Here is a 17,732-nt window from a genome sequence, read left to right on the forward strand (position 1 = left end):
TACAAAGACAAGTGTGTCTTGCCTACAGACAAGCATGGTGGTGGGGGTGTCATGGTCTGGGGCTGCATGAGTACTGCCGGCACTGGGGAGTACAGTTCATTGAGGGAACCATGAATGCCAACATGTACTGTGACATACTGAAGCAGATTATGATCCCCTCCCTTCGGAGACTGGGCCGCAGGGCCGTATTCCAACATAACGACCCCAAACACACCTCCAAGACGACCACTACCTTGCTAAAGAAGCTGTGGGTAAAGGTGATGGACTGGCCAAGCATGCCTCCAGACCTAAACCCTATTGGGCATCTGTGGGGGATCGCAAGGTCTCTAACATCCACCAGTTTTCACGATGTCGTCATGGAGGAGTGGAAGAGGACTCCAGTGGCAACCTACAAAGCTCTGGTGAACTCCATGCCAAAGAGGGTTAAGGCAGTGACAAAAAATAATTGTGGCCACACAAAATATTGACACTTTGGGCCCAATTTGGACATTTTCACCTAGGGGTGTACTCACTTTTGTTGCCAGCGGTTTAGACATTAATGGCTGTGTGTTGAGTTATTTTGAGGGGACAGCAAATTTTCACTGTTATACAAGCTGTACACTCACTACTTTACATTGTAGCAAAGTTTCATTTCTTTAGGGTTGTCACATGAAAAGATGTAATAAAATATTTACAAAAATGTGAGGGGTGTACCTCACTTTTCTGTACATGTGTTCTGGTACTTTATACATTAATAATTGCACTATACTGTACTTTTCAATGCACATGAAAGCACCTCAATTGTGTTAACTAGGCTCATAGAAATGAATTTATTTTTCTTGCATCTGCGCTTGTACTGCATTTTAAAATGTAAACTCAAAAGGAATCGTCAGCGCTAGGGAAAAAGAGAATATTTGTGCTGTCAGCAAGTAAGGCAAAGTATTATCCAGTGTCCTGTGCATGGATCAGGGTGATCAGTGCCCCTTATTGTTGGGTGTCATGTACATAGATCAGGGTTATCAGTGCCTCTAATTGTCGGGTTTCCTGTACATAGACCCGGGTGATCAGTGCCCCTTATTGTGGGGTGTCCTGTACATAGATCAGGGTGATCAGTGCCCCTTATTGTCTGGTGTCATGTACATGGATCAGGGTCAGGACCATTGCTACCACTAGGCAAAGTAGGCAGCCGTCTAGAGCGCACAGCTGCCTAGGACGCTCGGCCACTAGTGTTCCTATTCTCTTCTCTCTGCAGCAAGCAACTAAGTCTTAGCATCAGCAGGCAGCCGCCGCTCCATTCACACATAGTGTAAGAGGCGCAGCAGCAGCGGAGGACTGTGAGCCGACTTCCAAATGAATGGAAGCAAGCAAACATTCATTGATGGGCACTGGTAGGCTGCATTGATGGGTGCTGGTAGGCTGCATTGATGGGCGCTGGTAGGATGCATTTTATGGGCGCTGGTTAAGCTGCATTTGATGGGCGCTGGTTAGGCTGCATTTGATGGGCGCTGGTGAGGCTGCATTAATGGGTGCTGGTGAGGCTGCATTTGATGGACGCTGGTGGGCTGCATTTTAAGGGCGCTGGTGGGCTGCATTTGATGGGCACTTCATTAAAAAGGTGGGGTATACATGGGCAGGGCAAAGGGGGTGGAGTCAGGGGTGGAGCCAAGGGGGCGGCAAAATGAGGTTTCATCTAGGGTGTCAAAAATCCTTGCGCCAACCCTATCAGGGTAATCAGTGCTTCTTATTGTAGGGTGTCCTGTACATGGATCAGGGTTATCAGTGCCTCTTATTGTCAAGTGTCCTGTACATGGATCAAGGTGATCAGTGCCTCTAATTGTCTGGTGTCCTGTACATGGACCAGGGTGATCAGTGCCCCTTATTGTGAGGTGTCCTGTACATGGATCAGGGTGATCAGTGCCCCTTATTGTGGGGTGTCCTGTACATGGATCAGGGTGATCAGTGCCCCTTATTGTGGGGTGTCCTGTACATGGACCAGGGTGATCAGTGCCCCTTATTGTTGGGTGTCCTGTACATGGATCAGGGTTATCAGTGCCTCTAATTGTCTGGTGTCCTGTACATGGACCAGGGTGATCAATGCCCCTTATTGTGGGGTGTCCTATACATGGATCAGGGTAATCAGTGTCCCTTATTGTCTGGTGTAAAATACATGGATCAGGGGTGATTAGTGTCTTTTATTGTCGGGTGTCATGTACATGGATTAGGGTGATCAGTGCCCCTTATTGTCGGGTGTCATGTACATGGATTAGGGTGATCATTGCCCCTTATGGTCGGGTATCATGTACATGGATTAGGGTGATCGGTGCCCCTTATTGTCGGGTGTCCTGTACATGGATTAGGGTGATCAGTGCCCCTTATTGTCGGGTGTCCTGTACATGGAGTAGGGTGATCATTGCCCCTTATTGTCGGGTGTACTATAGGATGATCTCTTATTGTTTAGTGTCATGTACATGGCTCAGGGTGATCAGTGTCCCTTATTGTCGGGTGTCATGTACATGATTTAGGGGGATCAGTGCCTTTTGTTGTCATGTGTCATGTACATGGATCAGAGTGATCAGTACCCATTGTTGTCGCATGTACTATAGGGTGATCTCTTATTGTCGAGTGTCATGTACATGGATCAGTGTCCCTTATTGTCGGGTGTCATGCACATGGTTTAGGGGGATTAGTGCCTTTTATTGTCATGTGTCATGTACATGGATCAGGGTGATCAGTGCCCCTTATTGTTGGGTATACTATACATGGATCAGGAGGATTAGTGTATTTTATTGTTGTGTGTCCTGTACATGGATCAGGGTGATCAGTGTCTTTTATTGTTGGGTGTCATGTACATGAATCAGGGTGATCAGTGCCTCTAATTGTCAGGTGTCCTGCACATGGATCAGGGTGATCAGTGCCCCTTATTGTGGGGTGTCCTGTACATGGATCAGGGTGATCAGTGCCCCTTATTGTAGGATGTCCTGTACATGGAGGGTGATCAGTGTCTCTTATTGTGGGGTGTCATGTACATGGATCAGAGTGATCAGTGCCCCTTATTGTGGGGTGTAATATACATGAATCAGAGTGATCAGTGCCCCTTATTGTGGGGTATCCTGTACATGGATCAGGGTGATCAGTGTCTCTTATTGTGGGGTGCCCTGTACATGGATTAGAGTGATCAGTGTCTCTTATTGTCGGGTGTAAAATACATGGATCAGAGTGATTAGTGTCTTTTATTGTCGGGTGTCCTGTACATGGATTAGGGTGATCAGTGCCCCTTATTGTCGGGTGTACATGGACCTGGGTGATCAGTGTCTTTTATTGTCGGGTGTCCTGTACATGGATCAGGGTAATCAGTGCCCCTTATTGTCGGGTGTCCTGAACATGTAGTAGGGTGATCATTGCCCCTTATTTTCGGGTGTCATGTACATGGATCAGGGTGATCAGTGCCTCTAATTGTCGGGTGTCCTGTACATAGATCAGGGTGATCAGTGCCCCTTATTGTCGGGTGTACATGGATCAGGGTGATCAGTGTCTTTTATTGTCGGGTGTCCTGTACATGGATCAGGGTAATCAGTGTCCCTTATTGTCTGGTGTAAAATACATGGATCAGGGGTGATTAGTGTCCTTTATTGTCGGGTGTCATGTATATGGATTAGGGTGATCAGTGCCCCTTATTGTCGGGTGTCATGTACAAAGAGTAGGGTGATCAGTGCCCCTTATTGTCGGGTGTACATGGATCAGGGCAATCAGTGGATCAGAGTGATTAGTGTCTTTTATTGTCGGGTGTCATGTATATGGATTAGGGTGATCAGTGCCCCTTGTTGTCGGGTGTCATGTACTTGGATTAGGGTGATCAGTGCCCCTTGTTGTCGGGTGTCATGTACTTGGATTAGGTTGACCAGTGCCCCTTATTGTCGGGTGTCATGTATATGGATTAGGGTGATCAGTGCCCCTTGTTGTCGGGTGTCATGTACTTGGATTAGGTTGATCAGTGCCCCTTGTTGTCGGGTGTCATGTATATGGATTAGGGTGATCAGTGCCCCTTGTTGTCGGGTGTCATGTACTTGGATTAGGGTGATCAGTGCCCCTTATTATCGGGTGTCATGTACTTGGATTAGGGTGATCAGTGCCCCTTAGTGTCGGGTGTCATGTACATGGAATAGGGTGATCAGTGCCCCTTAGTGTCGGGTGTCATGTACATGGAATAGGGTGATCAGTGCCCCTTAGTGTCGGGTGTCATGTACATGGAATAGGGTGATCAGTGCCCCTTAGTGTCGGGTGTCATGTACATGGCCGTCTATGAGGATGTGCCCCATAGAAGGTGTCGGTGACCGATGTGGTGCATTGCGTCAAGTTATGTCTTAGTAGATGGAGCCCAAAGACGCTGCGGGGACCCGGGACCCCCGATCTATGAGGACCGCACACAGTCCCCGGGGACTCCCGAACCCACACAAAGAGATCCTTGTGAGCGGCGATCAGATCCTCCAGCACGCAGTGTACAGCACACGCAGCCATGGATGGAGGGGGTCAGGGATTCCTCATTCCTATGGAAACAGCCAGGTATTGTCTTGAAGGTGGGGGCAGTGTATGGACTTGGTGGGGGGCACACACATGACGCAGGAGAGCCGGGGACAACCTCACCCCCCCAGCCCCGCCAGGGTTAATAATGACAGCTCTGAGCCAATGACATCACCCAGCGCTCCATCGGACGTCAACCCCCGGGGGGCGGGCTTAGAGGCGGCTGGGCGGGGCCTGACCGGGGATTGACAGCCGTTGCCATTTTCTGTCCCTTACATAGGGGCTGCTGGATCTTGTCGGGAAGAGAAAGCATGATTGGTAATGACAAGGGTCGGCAAAATACATGGGAGATATTCCTAATAAAAAATAATACAAATGAATCATATAAACCCCCATGGATAAGAATAATGTGCTACTTGTTGTTGTCAGTGTATGATGAGTGCTGGCTGCTATAGAAATGTCTGCAGGAGATGTAATAAATGCAGGTGTGACAGGTCAGGGATGACAGGTGGGGTGACAGGTGTGACAGGTGTGATGACAGGTCGGGGTTGCAGTAAGCAGGCAGCAGTTAGTAGTCAGCAAGTAGGCAGCGCCGGCAGTGTGTAGCTGACCCTCAGGGGGCGTGTCCCCGCACACAATCTTATGAATGAAATTCCAGCGCCCTGTGCACCGACTCCTTATTATTCCGCTCACAGCCCCCTTCTGATTCACAGACTTGGGAGCCGATCATGAATATCAGCGAACACTTTGACGTCAGAGCTGAGATTTCTCAGCAGACCCAATGGGGCAAGAATATTAAGTGCAAGTCAAAGGCAGAGCTCTGGCAAGCAGCAGCATTAGCAATGGGATCCGAGGACTGAGAGTGATCGGGAAGGACTGAGAGTGATCGGGAAGGACTGAGAGTGATCGGGAAGGACTGAGAGTGACCAGGGAGGACTCAGAGGGACCAGGGAGGACTGGCAGCACTAGGACAAGGAGCACCGAGCTGGACAGACCCGGAGGAAGGTAAGAACATGGCATGTCTGCTGGGCTCAGGGGGGTCTACCCATAGGGCACAACATACTGCCACCTGTCTTATGTCATTCATCAAAAAAGAAATCTGCTTTATTTAGAGGTGATCCAGTCATTTTTAGAACTATCTTGCTAATAATAGTTCTTATCATTATTGTAACAACAGGTATTTAAATAATTGAACACATTCACATTGATTTACAAACATAAAGAGCCACCTAGAAATAGAATGCTGTGATTGAATTTCAATGCACATTTTAGACCTCTCTATCATATAAATATCCATAGGTATAAATAGTTCCTGTGCAACGCTATGCATCCATAGTACACAGCGGCGTATGACGTAGGTAGCCCTAGCCTCGCCACTCTGCTACGAACAAGGGCTGAGCATGCTGGCTAGAAGTGGGTGCATTGATCTTGCACATTAGGAGCTGCAGTGCAGGCCCCTCCAGGAGAGAGTCATCTTCTGTGCAGTCTTATGTCAGTTGCATTCAGCGTAATAAAAAAAGAGATTTATATCAAATCCATCATGTGGTCATATGTAGGATCAAGGTATGGCTGCAGATGTTCCAAGATGCAGGTTAAACGCAGAGGGTGCCCTGCAATAGCAAGCTGCAGAGCGCGTAGCAGTGGTGTTAATGATCTGTCTCCACTCTCCAGCACAAGGAGATATATATGTTATAGCCTTACCTTAGAGAAATCCTTTATGGTCAGTCTAATCCAGTCAACAAATAGACAGTAGCCATCCTAGGTGCTGGATAAACACATGGATGTATCCAGGGACAGGAGATTTTAGCTGGGAGGCTTGCACCATAGCTTATCCTTGGATCTATTGTTATTAAGATAAATATATCCTATCGTTTTCAGCTTTCCTGAGCAGCCGAAGCACAGGCGTAAACTGTGTAATCATCTCTGTAGGAACAGACGTGCACAGAAAGACTCTTTCTTTTCAGCTCACCTTGGCTGGGGAGGAAGGAGACTGCTAGCACAAAGGCACCCAGAACCTGCAAGATCAAGATCATTTATACACCATACATGTGGCCTGATCATTTTACATCTGAATGGGAAAAACAGAAATCTAAAAAAGTAGGATTTTATCCTCAGAAGAAGGCAGCGTTGATTTTCATTGACAACTGATGGGTTAAGTTCCATACATTGAATAGACATGAATGAAAATTGTAGTCATATATTCTCTTTGTAGCTAGCTGTTTTCTAGAATGAGTCTAATTTTTTCTCATAATGACATGAAATCATTACGTCCTGACACCATGTAGCAGAATCATTTTCAGTGATTAGCACACCAAAGTCACACTCTACAACATATGCATATAAAATCTGACATTGAGGGTTCCAGCTCTGTGTCTCTGGATGGTGTCCCTCAATTATCACTTTTCTTTCTCTTTCTCTTTCCATCTGATTTGATGTGCAGAAATGCTTCACCAGCCTGCAGCTGCAGCCATGGATCAACTGCTGTATTTCCACAATGCTTCCTCTGGAAGGATGTCCCATCACCCCTACGACCCATGGGACACCAACACCTCCACCGTTACCACATCCGACCTGTCTCCGGATGAGACTGTCAATCCATGGGACATTATTCTGTGTGTAACAGGAACCATCATGGCATGTGAAAACTCAATTGTGATAGCTATACTCTTCTATACGCCCACGCTCCGTGCCCCCATGTTTATACTCATCGGCAGCCTGGCACTGGCAGATCTATTTGCAGGTGTGGGACTTATTGTGAATTTTGTAGTCCTATATGTGTTTAATAATGAAGTGGCCACACTGAGCTCTGCAGGGCTGCTGTTAGCTGCCTTCTCAGCCTCTGTCTGCAGCCTTCTAGCTATCACAGTGGACAGATACCTGTCTCTCTACAATGCCCTTACCTACCACACAGAGAGAACACTGACTTTCACTTATATAATTCTAATCCTGCTGTGGGCCCTGTGTATCTGCATTGGTTTATTACCCATCATGGGTTGGAACTGTGTTAGAGAACAGTCCTCCTGCAGTGTCCTGAGACCGGTAACAAAAAACAATGCAGCCGTATTGGCAGTGACCTTCCTCCTTCTCTTCGCCCTGATGATGCAACTCTACCTGCAAATATGCAGGATCGCTTTCCGCCATGCCCAGCAGATTGCAGTGCAGCACCAGTTTATGGCCACATCTCACGCCTCCAGCACCAGGAAGGGAGTTTCAACCTTGTCTCTCATATTGGGTACTTTTGCACTTTGCTGGATTCCCTTTGCTGTGTATTCATTGGTCGCTGACTCAAGTTACCCTATGATATACACGTACTCATTGGTTCTGCCAGCCACCTTCAATTCTGTCATCAACCCCATTATTTATGCTTTCAGAAACCCAGACATACAGAAATCACTATGGCTTGCCTGCTGTGGTTGTATCCCACCCAGGTTTCTATCTGGGCCCAGAACTTCCAGTGATGTATAGGGACCGAAAGGGCACTTTTGAGACTGATTGTGCCAAGTTGGAAAGGAGGAAAAAAAAGATGTCAAATTGTTGCTTTATTTTTTACAGTTTATTATATAGATGTGTTGCTTTAGATTGTCAAAGGAACATTCAAAGATGCACTTACTGTTTTAACTATTTAAATTATTTCCCAGCTGCCCATAGGGACATTAGCTAAATATCCAGTTTTGCTTATGGAGATAAACTTTGGCCCTCACCATTGTTCCTATTAAGCTGAATGTTATGGGAATGAAATCTTTGTGAAGAACCTCTAAGTCTGTTGTCCAGTCTATTCTACTCAGTGGCATTGGGAACACTATATATAATACCTCCTGTTTATCACTTTTAATTCAGTTATTGAACTCTGCAATCATTCAAAATGATGAATCAGTAACATAAGCTGCAAATAATTGGTCATCTTTTAGGTGGTCAGATATGGTTGGAAATATTTTTGGGCCTTTCGTGTGAGCTCCTATGGGTAAAAAAGTGTCTTGTAAAGTACTTTATAACTATAAGTCATACTACCCATAACAACCAAGTACTGAAAAAAGTAATTGCCGCAATCTGGTCTGTAAGCTATGTTTGCTGGCTCAAGTATTAATAGTGTAGCTCCCTTGACTTTGAAAGCTGTACTTTTTAACATGAATTGTGAGACCATTCAGCTTAAAAGAAACAATGATATATATTGTTTTTCACAGACTTCTTTTGGAGAAAATTGGTCACATGTATACTCTTTGTTCAGCAGGGGTTACAAAGACAGACATATCCACTGTACCTTCCAGTGTCAGCTTAGATTGGTATTTATTTTATTTTTTAATTTATTTTAGGTACTTATATAGCACCGTCAATTTACGCAGAGCTTTCCATATACATTGTACATTCACATCAGTCCCTACCCTCAAGGAGCTTACAATCTAAGGTCCCTAACACACATTCATACATACTAGGGCCAGTTTAGACAGGATCCAATTAACCTACCAGCATGTCTTTAGAGCGTGGGAGGAAACCGGAGTACCCGGAGGAAACCCACACAGGCACAGGGAGAACATGCAAACTCCAGGCAGATGGTGTCGTAGTCAGGATTTGAACCAGTGACCCTTTTTGCTGCTAAGTGAAAGAGCTAATCACTACACCACTGTGCTGCCCATATCAAAAGAATTTTCCCTTAACACCTCACTAAGCACAATGTTGTCTGAAACACTAATATCGTATTGTACATATTGGAGGTGTTTAATGAACGAACATTATTTAAAGAGCCAGCAGACATTGTAACACATGAATGTTTAGGCAACAGAGCAATTCATAATATACAGAATATGAAAAATCCCATACTGCCACATAAATTGATACATCCCTGTATTGAATTTTTCTGTGTATTGTGTGCTTAGTTATCCATCATCTCAGGGGGAAGGAAGTTAACTAGGGACAGAATTGTTCTTTGGGCCTATTTGCAGAAAGTTAAACACCCCACAGATGTACAGATGGAGACTTCTCCTTAGTGGCAAAAGAGCCATGTGAACTGGCTATCATTGATGAAGAGCAGATCTGACAGATTTAGGCAGCCCTAGTGAATAGTGACTATCCTTAACCCTCAAAAAAACATAGATACGGTCATTTAAGAGCAGCACACATATAGGCCAAGCGTAACTTCCATCTTGTCTAAATGATATATAGATAACTATTAGGACGGACAGTCATGGACATCACAAAGTGGTGGTCTCAAATAAGCTTTATCTGCAAAAATCTACTCTGATACTTGTGGACACTTTGAGCTGTGTAGAAAAACATCACTTACACAATACTCTCTATATCATCTCCTGTTTTGGTAAACTCCAGAAAGTTTTGCATTTTAATAACACATGTTTACTTCTAATATGTTAGGAGGTGGTATAACGAGGGTTTACATGAAATACTGAACTCAGAGCCACCCCTAAGTTCTGTGGCACCTTGTGCTAAAAGTGTATCTATAGTCCACACTTTTTTTCTGTTTTAAATAGCATGGAGACGGATTGGAACTTCTGCTGGAGTTTTACGGATTCCTGGGGCTCAGTAAAACAAATTTCTCTTACTTCCTGTCCAAGGGACAACCATCTTTTCACCAGACAGGAAGTGAAGGAATCTTACGCCCAGCAACACAGACCAAAGCAAAAATGTAGTGGAATGCTTAAACCCCTTTCAGCTTTTTATCGTCTGTTTTCCTGTTGCAGACTTTGTTTCACTTCCTGTCTGGTAAAACATCCCAAAACAGGGAGTGAGGAGAAATCTCTTTAAGGTGCCCTCTCCAACTCTATCCAAAACTAAGAAAAAAGTTTTGGCTACAGAATTTAACTATGGTAGCTCGAGTCTCGCTCATTGTCAATGTTAATACTGCCACCGTATCTACTGTATATCATAATCCTTGAAGGTTTTTTTTTTTGCACTCCTTAAGGTAAATGGCATTTTGTGTCAAAAAGTTCCTTTCTTTTTTGGAGAGTGAAGTAGTACTGCAGTGCTTAAAGCAGAACTAAACCCATCAATTACTCATTTCACAAAACGGTTATATTCAATGCATGCCATGAATGACAACTGTCACCGTTGCTTGTGCTCTCAACTGAATTGCTAAGCTATCAATGGCTGGTGTCATAACTAAACACATATAGCAGCTGGAGATCAAACAGAGGCTAAAACGGCAGCTTTATTAGCTGTAAAGGATAAGAGGGTTTAGTTCTGCTTTAATACACATTATTGGGGGATGTTTACTACAACTGGAGCAGAAAGAATCTGGAGCAGCTGTAAATTGTAACCAATCATCTTCTAACTTCAGTTTGTTCAGTTACGTTTTGAAAGATACAAGCTGATTGGTTGCCATGCACAGCTGCTCCAGATTCTCCATGCTCCAGTCTTGGTAAATTAACCTATTTTGTATTTTCAAATATTGCTTTGCCTTCCAGGAGGGATGGAAGTTTTGGAAGTGACTGATGCTCAAACGTCCAGAGTGACAGGCTTCCTAGGTAGTAAGATAGTTTTCACAAAACTGATAGGATGTGTAGAGGAAGTAAGTGATGGACGTTCTGGTCCAGTTCAAGACCTGAGGGCTTATTAGAAGTACCTGACCTCTTAGTCACTCCCTTATCTAGAAAGATAACTACAATATATTATACTGTTACAATGAAAACTTTTTTATGTTGCACATTGATCTAAACACTTTTTTTGGTTATCACCAATAGCATTTGCTCATCAAAGGCATGTGGCAATTTAATTGTAATATTTTAGTAAATACTTTCTATTTACTGAAATTTACATTGGTGTTTACATTAACTGGATAGTATTTCATTTAATTATAGTGTCTGCAAAGTAACTTTCTGAAGTCTGCCCTCCCATTGCTGCTGATATTTATGATGTTGGCTTTACATTGCAAAAATGTTAATTGATTACTCACCACTGCAAGTTCAGCAGAGAAGAAGGCTTGTTTTATAAAGCCAAGAGTATTATTTGCAGTCAAACAGTTAATTACAAGGCTGCAGAAATCAGCCCACCAGTCACGTTTATAGTTGCCACAAAACTAACAAACAGCTAAAAACTAAATGAGTCTAAAATATCTATTTAAAATAACAATGGGGAACAAAAAATGTTTTAATGATCCCCATGATCCTGTATGGATTTTCTGCCAGAATCCTTTTTATTTAATTCAAGGACTCAAACTGTATTTTGTTCAGAATTTTATATAACAAACAATCTTGAGTAGTATTAAAGTAAGAAAGTTTTGATACCAAATTCAAATAGAATAAATATCAATGGTCTCAACAAGCATCTGTAGCTGGAGGGAGGGATCTTAGGCTACATGTACATGGATGTTTGCAGACATAAAATATGCTACAGGTGGGCATAGAGCTGACCATAGAAGTGAATGGCTGTACACCATCTTGTCTCACGTTCCGGAAAGGTACTGTGCCTGCATTTGTGGGTTAATGCTAAGATGCAGAATCATCTCTGTCTTTACAAGTGCAGGGACGTTTTGCCATTCACTTCTATGGGCAGCTGTATGCCCTCCTTGCGGCACCTCTGTGTGGGAAGACGCCGGGATATTTATAGATATAAATTCGTGCATTCGTTTTCGTCTGAATGCATTTTCGTCCGAATTTCGGGTATTTTCGTAAAACCGAAAGATCCGACATAAACAAATGCTTTATTTTTGTTTTCATTGCGGCAACAGTTCGATATGGATAGGAGATTCGACATGATGCTGACAATAGTGTTCTGTGTCCATTGAACCTGTGGTCGAATGTGCCTAACCTTAGCTCTATTAGTCCAAGATTATTCTACATAGAGAGAAAAGATTCGACATTATAGAGACAATAGCAAAAAAGGTTGAATGTGCCTAACCTAACTCTATTAGTCCAAGATTATTCGACATAGAGAGAAAAGATTCAACATGAAGATTCGACGAAGCAGTCGCCGCGAGCCGACATTTATGATCTAATGCTCCACCCATAGGCTATAGAAGAATTATAATGTTGGTTGACTAGTAATAATAATTAATAAATATAATTATTACTAGTGTCATACAAGAATTCTACTATAGCTTGTAAGCGGAACATTCGACCGGAAATGTACGATTGCGGCGTTGTACAGTTTAGCTGCTCCGTCGAATCTTCTTAGAACATTCGACAGACACCATAAGCCTTTAATGACAGATTCGACCTTAATTATTTCGGATTTTCGGACGATTGCATTTTTTAACGAAACGAAATAAATAAAAAAAAGTCCGGGAGTAACTAAATAAATGTATTTTTCGGACAAAAACGAAATTCCGAAACAAAATATTTCAGTGTGCACATGTCTAGATATTTATGCTAGGCATATTTTGCCTAGCAAACATCCATGTGCATGAGGCCTAAATTGTAAGGCAAGCATTTTTTTGAGCCAAAATTTCTGAGTATCTAACAGTACTTATGGAGCTGGAGGAATATAAACTGAGATTAATTGAGAGAGCAATGTACAAAGTAACATATCAGAATTCATCCTTTGCTGATTTTTTTTTTTTTATGAAAGCCTGCAGTGGGCATGCACTTACTGCAAATAATATTGCCATGTAAGAATAAGTTTGCCATGTTTACTGTAGTTTGATCAGCCAGGCTATGATCTCTAAAACATTGCCATGGGCTACTGCAGTTTACACATGACATTTTCTTTTAAGTTGATTTTTGTTTCCTAGTTCAAATTAACCAAACTACCCTCGTTCATTATTACATTTGTACAAGCATAAAACCAAAACAATCATACATGGTGGTTATTTCTGAGTTGCAGCCAATAGAGAAAAAGGACATTTGAAGAGTGGGGTCAGCTCTGAAAAGTAGCTAACAAATTTTGGAGTAACAGTGTCCCTTCAATATACTAATGAGAACAGAGGCTTTTGCAGGACTTGTCAGGTATTGAAATAAGGCTTTGGTTTATTCTACAAATGTTTCAATGGGTTGCAGCCCACCTTTCTGAAGGTTTTTAGAAAAATGTGTTATAAACATATGCGTTTTACATAGCCTGTCAAATCCTGCGTGCCTTTGATTGTATTAGGTTATGGACCTTGAATGATATGTGCACCATGTACGTTCCAATGCCTTTAACCTTTGTCTTTATATATACACTATAAATAGTGAATTAATATACAGTATTATATGTATTTTATCAAATCATAACCCTGATAAAGGGGGTGCTAGTTCATGAAATAATGTTAAACTTTGTTTCAATTGACCTAAGTTTTTGAACTTGTTTCTCTTTGACTTACATTCTGGGCAAAGCATCCACAAATAGTTGTTTGCTTATTTTACACCTCTCCAAACTGATCTCTTATGGAAGATCCATAGTGCATCTGTTCCATTGCACCTCTAATAATTTATACCGATTTGGTTGGTCATCTTAAGGCTGTCAACTTGACTATGATTTTCTCAAACCTTCATTTGACATAAGGTCACTACTACCACTACCAGAATGACATTTAAGTAACATAATCTCTGTTATAAAAGTGTAGTGTATAGTGTGCAATGTGAACAACAGAATGTTAGGTCTCAGATGAAACAAGAGGCAATCTATTGAAGTGGAAGAAAGGAGATTTGGAAGTATTACCCATAGCAAAAAAGCACAGTTTAAATTTCATTTTTCTACCTCAGGTTTAAAAAGGAAAACAAGAAACAGAATAGCTGCTATGGGCAACACAATTCATTATTTCCAGTTTCCTTTACTGTCCCTGGAAAGCAGCAATGTCCGGCAGAAGACGGAATATTGTTTAGGACAAAGAATCATGTATACCTTAAAGAACTGTTACGGAAGACGACTGGTAACAATCTATGATGCACTTAACAAAACAATGCACTTTGTCAATGCTGTATAGAACCCCTTCAGTGCCTCATTATGTGTTTAACAGTAGTATGCATCAAAACATTTTGGAATCTCAATACTTTACAATGATAAATCTAACTGTAGTAAATCTGTAATATGTGGCAGTCTTGTACCTTGTCCAGCTTGGTGCTGGTGAGCAGTGGCAAATTTGAATCTTAAGGATGTTTAGTATTTCCTTGTGCACCGTGTGACTATTTTAATAATTATGTCATATCATACCTAAAGCCTATCTATAGTCAAAATATTTTTTTTTTTGATCGGGATAGATTATGAAGTTGTTAAAACCTTAGGATTTTATTTCAGTCTGTGTCTCTCTTCTTGCTGTGGTGACTCTATTAGAAGTGAAATCAACCTAACAAAGTCATGGTCAACAATAGACACCTAACAGAGGATCAATTCTTCTCGACTCTACTGACAACTTAAAAAATATTTTGGCCATTTAGACTTTTAAAGCCAGTTGGACTTTAAAAGGTCAGACAACTCAAATGTGATGTTTCAATCTTTGGTAAATGTGGAGATAAACCACCTGCCAGTTTCTTTTACAAGTTAGGTACTATGATGGCGAGGTCCTCCAGACCTTTACATCTGCTGTGGCTATTATAATGGGGTCAATTTAGTTACTTATTTAACTGGAAAGTAGTATGTATAAAAAGGATAACCTTATATGTGGCATAATGTTTTATGTGTTAAAGGAGAAGTAGGGCCAAGGCTCTTTTGGCCCTACTTCTCCTGCGGATCACAGGATTGCACTTCCTTCTGCACTTCTGTGACCCATAATCAGCCGGTCCAGACACTGAAGAGATCTCGACTTTAATGTAGGGATCCACCCAGATGCCTTGACTGGGAGCTGACTCAACCTCTATAGTGAGGGCTGCAGGGCTGGAGCAGAGAGCCAGTGACTGACAGCCACTGGTTCTCTGCTCACTAAAGACCAAGAACTGAGCAATCAATAGCCTTTGATTGCTCAGTTCTGGGTGTAGAGGCAGCAGGGGACAGATGCAGCAACAGATCGATGCTGCATCCACCTAGATAAGTATGAATGTTTGTTTTTTTAATCCCAAACTTCTATTTAAAGTCTGTCTGTAAAGATCTATAAAGTATTGATATCAAGTTATCCTACTAATAAAGAAAGGGGATATCATTGATAACATAATGATGTAATCTTTTGCAGAAGGTCCAATGTACTAAGAAGATCTCCATAATGTATATATAGATGTCACTGTCACTAACATTGCAACAAAACTTTTAGTAGCCATGTTGCCAAAATAAGGGTTATTTCTTTATTTATACAATCCTGATACAGGAGAATTTCCACTGCACCGTGTAAAAGAATTAGTGCAGAACAAAGGATATTTCATTTTAATGATGTTATTAAAATAATATCTAAGCCTTGATGTTAATCATCAAAACCCTGTATAAAAACTGACAATGTCTGGGAAAACAACCCCATAGGACTACCTCTTCTAGCCCAAAAGAAAGGAATTGACCTAGAAATATATGAGGACAGTAGCACTAACGAGGGGGATAGTTATTGTAGACCCCCTTTTACCATATAAGAAAAGCAGCTTAAAGGACATTAACAGTAACAGTAAAACTAAGTTTATCACCCTTGTTTAAGCTAAACAGCAGGTGTTTGGAATATTTATTTCATAAATGGAAAGAAAGAGGCCATAATTGTCGATTTTTTTTTGCCCTATGCTTTATTGTTATCTAATCTTTCCAAATACTGAATTTAAAAAAAGCATTTAGTTTGTATGATAAATAATAAGACTGACATAAAATTCATGAAGATCCTGCATGTGCCCCTTTTTAAATATGCACATTTCTTAATCTGCACAGAAGTCAACAAGACTACAGCAACCTAAATAATTTATCCCATAAAGAATTTACAATCTCAGTGGAAAAGATTTTTTTTTGGTACCTGAATAATAGAAAACACGGGCAAGAACCTTTATTTTGCACTGTTGTGTTTTGTTTTTTTCCATATATTTTGTCTATTTGCTCTGCTTTGCAATATGTATAAGAATGCAGTCATTATGTTCTAATGGCAGATGCACACGGTGCTGAAGGGATAAAATACAGCTGTTGGTCTGTAACATGTCTGTACAATTTAATGTCTCTGCTTATTAACTGATGATCTTATGATGTCTTACATATCTGTGGCTCTCAGTCATAAAGAATGGACCATTAACTGTAAAGTGCTCTCAAGATCTGTTGTTTCATGGATAGAGATTTGTCTCATGCCAACAAGGTCTACTGTCCATCTCTTGTAAGCCTTATCTGACAGCTGTTCAATGGGTGCCATGTTATTATAATCATTAATGTTATTACTACTTCTATGCCAATTCTGGATTCTTCGTAGTAAATTTGGAGAGTTGACAACTGTAATGATAAGCTGGGTATATAAAAGTATTGATAAAAACGTACTTTGGTTTTTAAGGTAAAATATTGATCATTTTGGGTTGAAATACATCTATTATAAGAGTGAAGGCTGACCCGTTTGATGCTTATAAAAGCCAGATAGTATATACCTGTGCTGTACAGGAAAATTGATTGACATGAGCAAAAAGAATATTTCTTCCTTCACTTGTTTTGAGAAATAAGGGTTATAATTCTTGAATCAGTATTACATCTCCAGTTTTGCTTGAAAACCTCTTAAATGAGTTAAATATTACAACATTAGGGTCATTTGGTTATTACTTGTCCAATTTTGAGCTGGGTTGGTGTTATACTAAAGTGTTTTATTTGGTGACATAAGCTTGTTGTATAATATGATCTTTCTCCGTTCTGGTTTTATAAGAACCCATACCTTATTTTGTGCAAATGTCTTCAGTATGGGAGCTGGCAGTTAAACCCTAACTACTCCTCTTTGTCCAGAACAGAGTTGGTCGATCTTCCCATTGCATGATCAAAGTGTTTTCCAATGTCAGATGACGCCATATGTTTCCTGGATGTTACAAGTCAAAGCATGAAATGGACTGTAGTCTATTTTTTTATCATTTCAGATTATTTTATCTACTTGTCTTGTCCTTCTGTGAAAGGGACAGACTCTCTACATGAGTTCCAAATTATTATTTTTTTTATATGAGATTGTGTCAAATGCAAATGTGTGATACTTTTGGCAGCTCATTTTGTACCTTCAATAAAATGTAGCTTTCCAATTCAAATCAAGACTTTCTATTGTCCTTTATTAAATCTCTACCTTTTATTACGTAAAACTTAGAAAGCAAAAAAACTTTCTCCTATAGTACACTCTTTCTATTACACAAGAGGTATAACAGTTAAAAAGCAAATTCTCTGTGTCCTTTAAATATTGTTTGTCTACAGCCTCCCCCCATAAGACTGCAGCCATTTGTGCATGACGACAGTCTTATGCAGTC

The 17,732-nt window shown here is 41.3% G+C and overlaps 1 protein-coding gene across 3 annotated transcripts; it reads left to right on the forward strand.

The window, feature by feature from the left end:
- Window positions 1-4,227: 4,227 nt before the first annotated feature.
- Window positions 4,228-17,519, forward strand: LOC141108168 (G-protein coupled receptor 12-like). 3 transcript variants are annotated; one of them, XM_073599487.1, is made up of 3 exons: window positions 4,228-4,539; window positions 5,211-5,502; window positions 6,938-17,519. In XM_073599487.1, the coding sequence occupies exon 3, from the start codon at window positions 6,940-6,942 to the stop codon at window positions 7,960-7,962; it is 1,023 nt and encodes a 340-aa protein (XP_073455588.1). In that variant the 5' UTR covers window positions 4,228-4,539; window positions 5,211-5,502; window positions 6,938-6,939; the 3' UTR covers window positions 7,963-17,519. The 3 variants fall into 3 exon arrangements, 2 of the variants coding, with proteins under 2 accessions (XP_073455588.1, XP_073455589.1); XM_073599488.1 differs by lacking the exon at window positions 4,228-4,539 and having other exon boundaries at window positions 4,644-5,401; window positions 5,442-5,502; XR_012236016.1 differs by lacking the exon at window positions 4,228-4,539 and having other exon boundaries at window positions 4,644-5,502; window positions 14,124-17,519.
- The last annotated feature ends 213 nt before the right edge of the window (window positions 17,520-17,732 follow it).

Source organism: Aquarana catesbeiana, linkage group LG09 (assembly GCF_042186555.1).
Source record: "Aquarana catesbeiana isolate 2022-GZ linkage group LG09, ASM4218655v1, whole genome shotgun sequence".
Classification (NCBI taxonomy): domain Eukaryota; kingdom Metazoa; phylum Chordata; class Amphibia; order Anura; family Ranidae; genus Aquarana; species Aquarana catesbeiana.

Coding starts and splice junctions, on each gene's coding strand:
- LOC141108168 (XM_073599487.1), top strand. CDS start 6,940: ATGCTTCACCAGCCTGCAGCTGCAGCCATGGATCAACTGCTGTATTTC.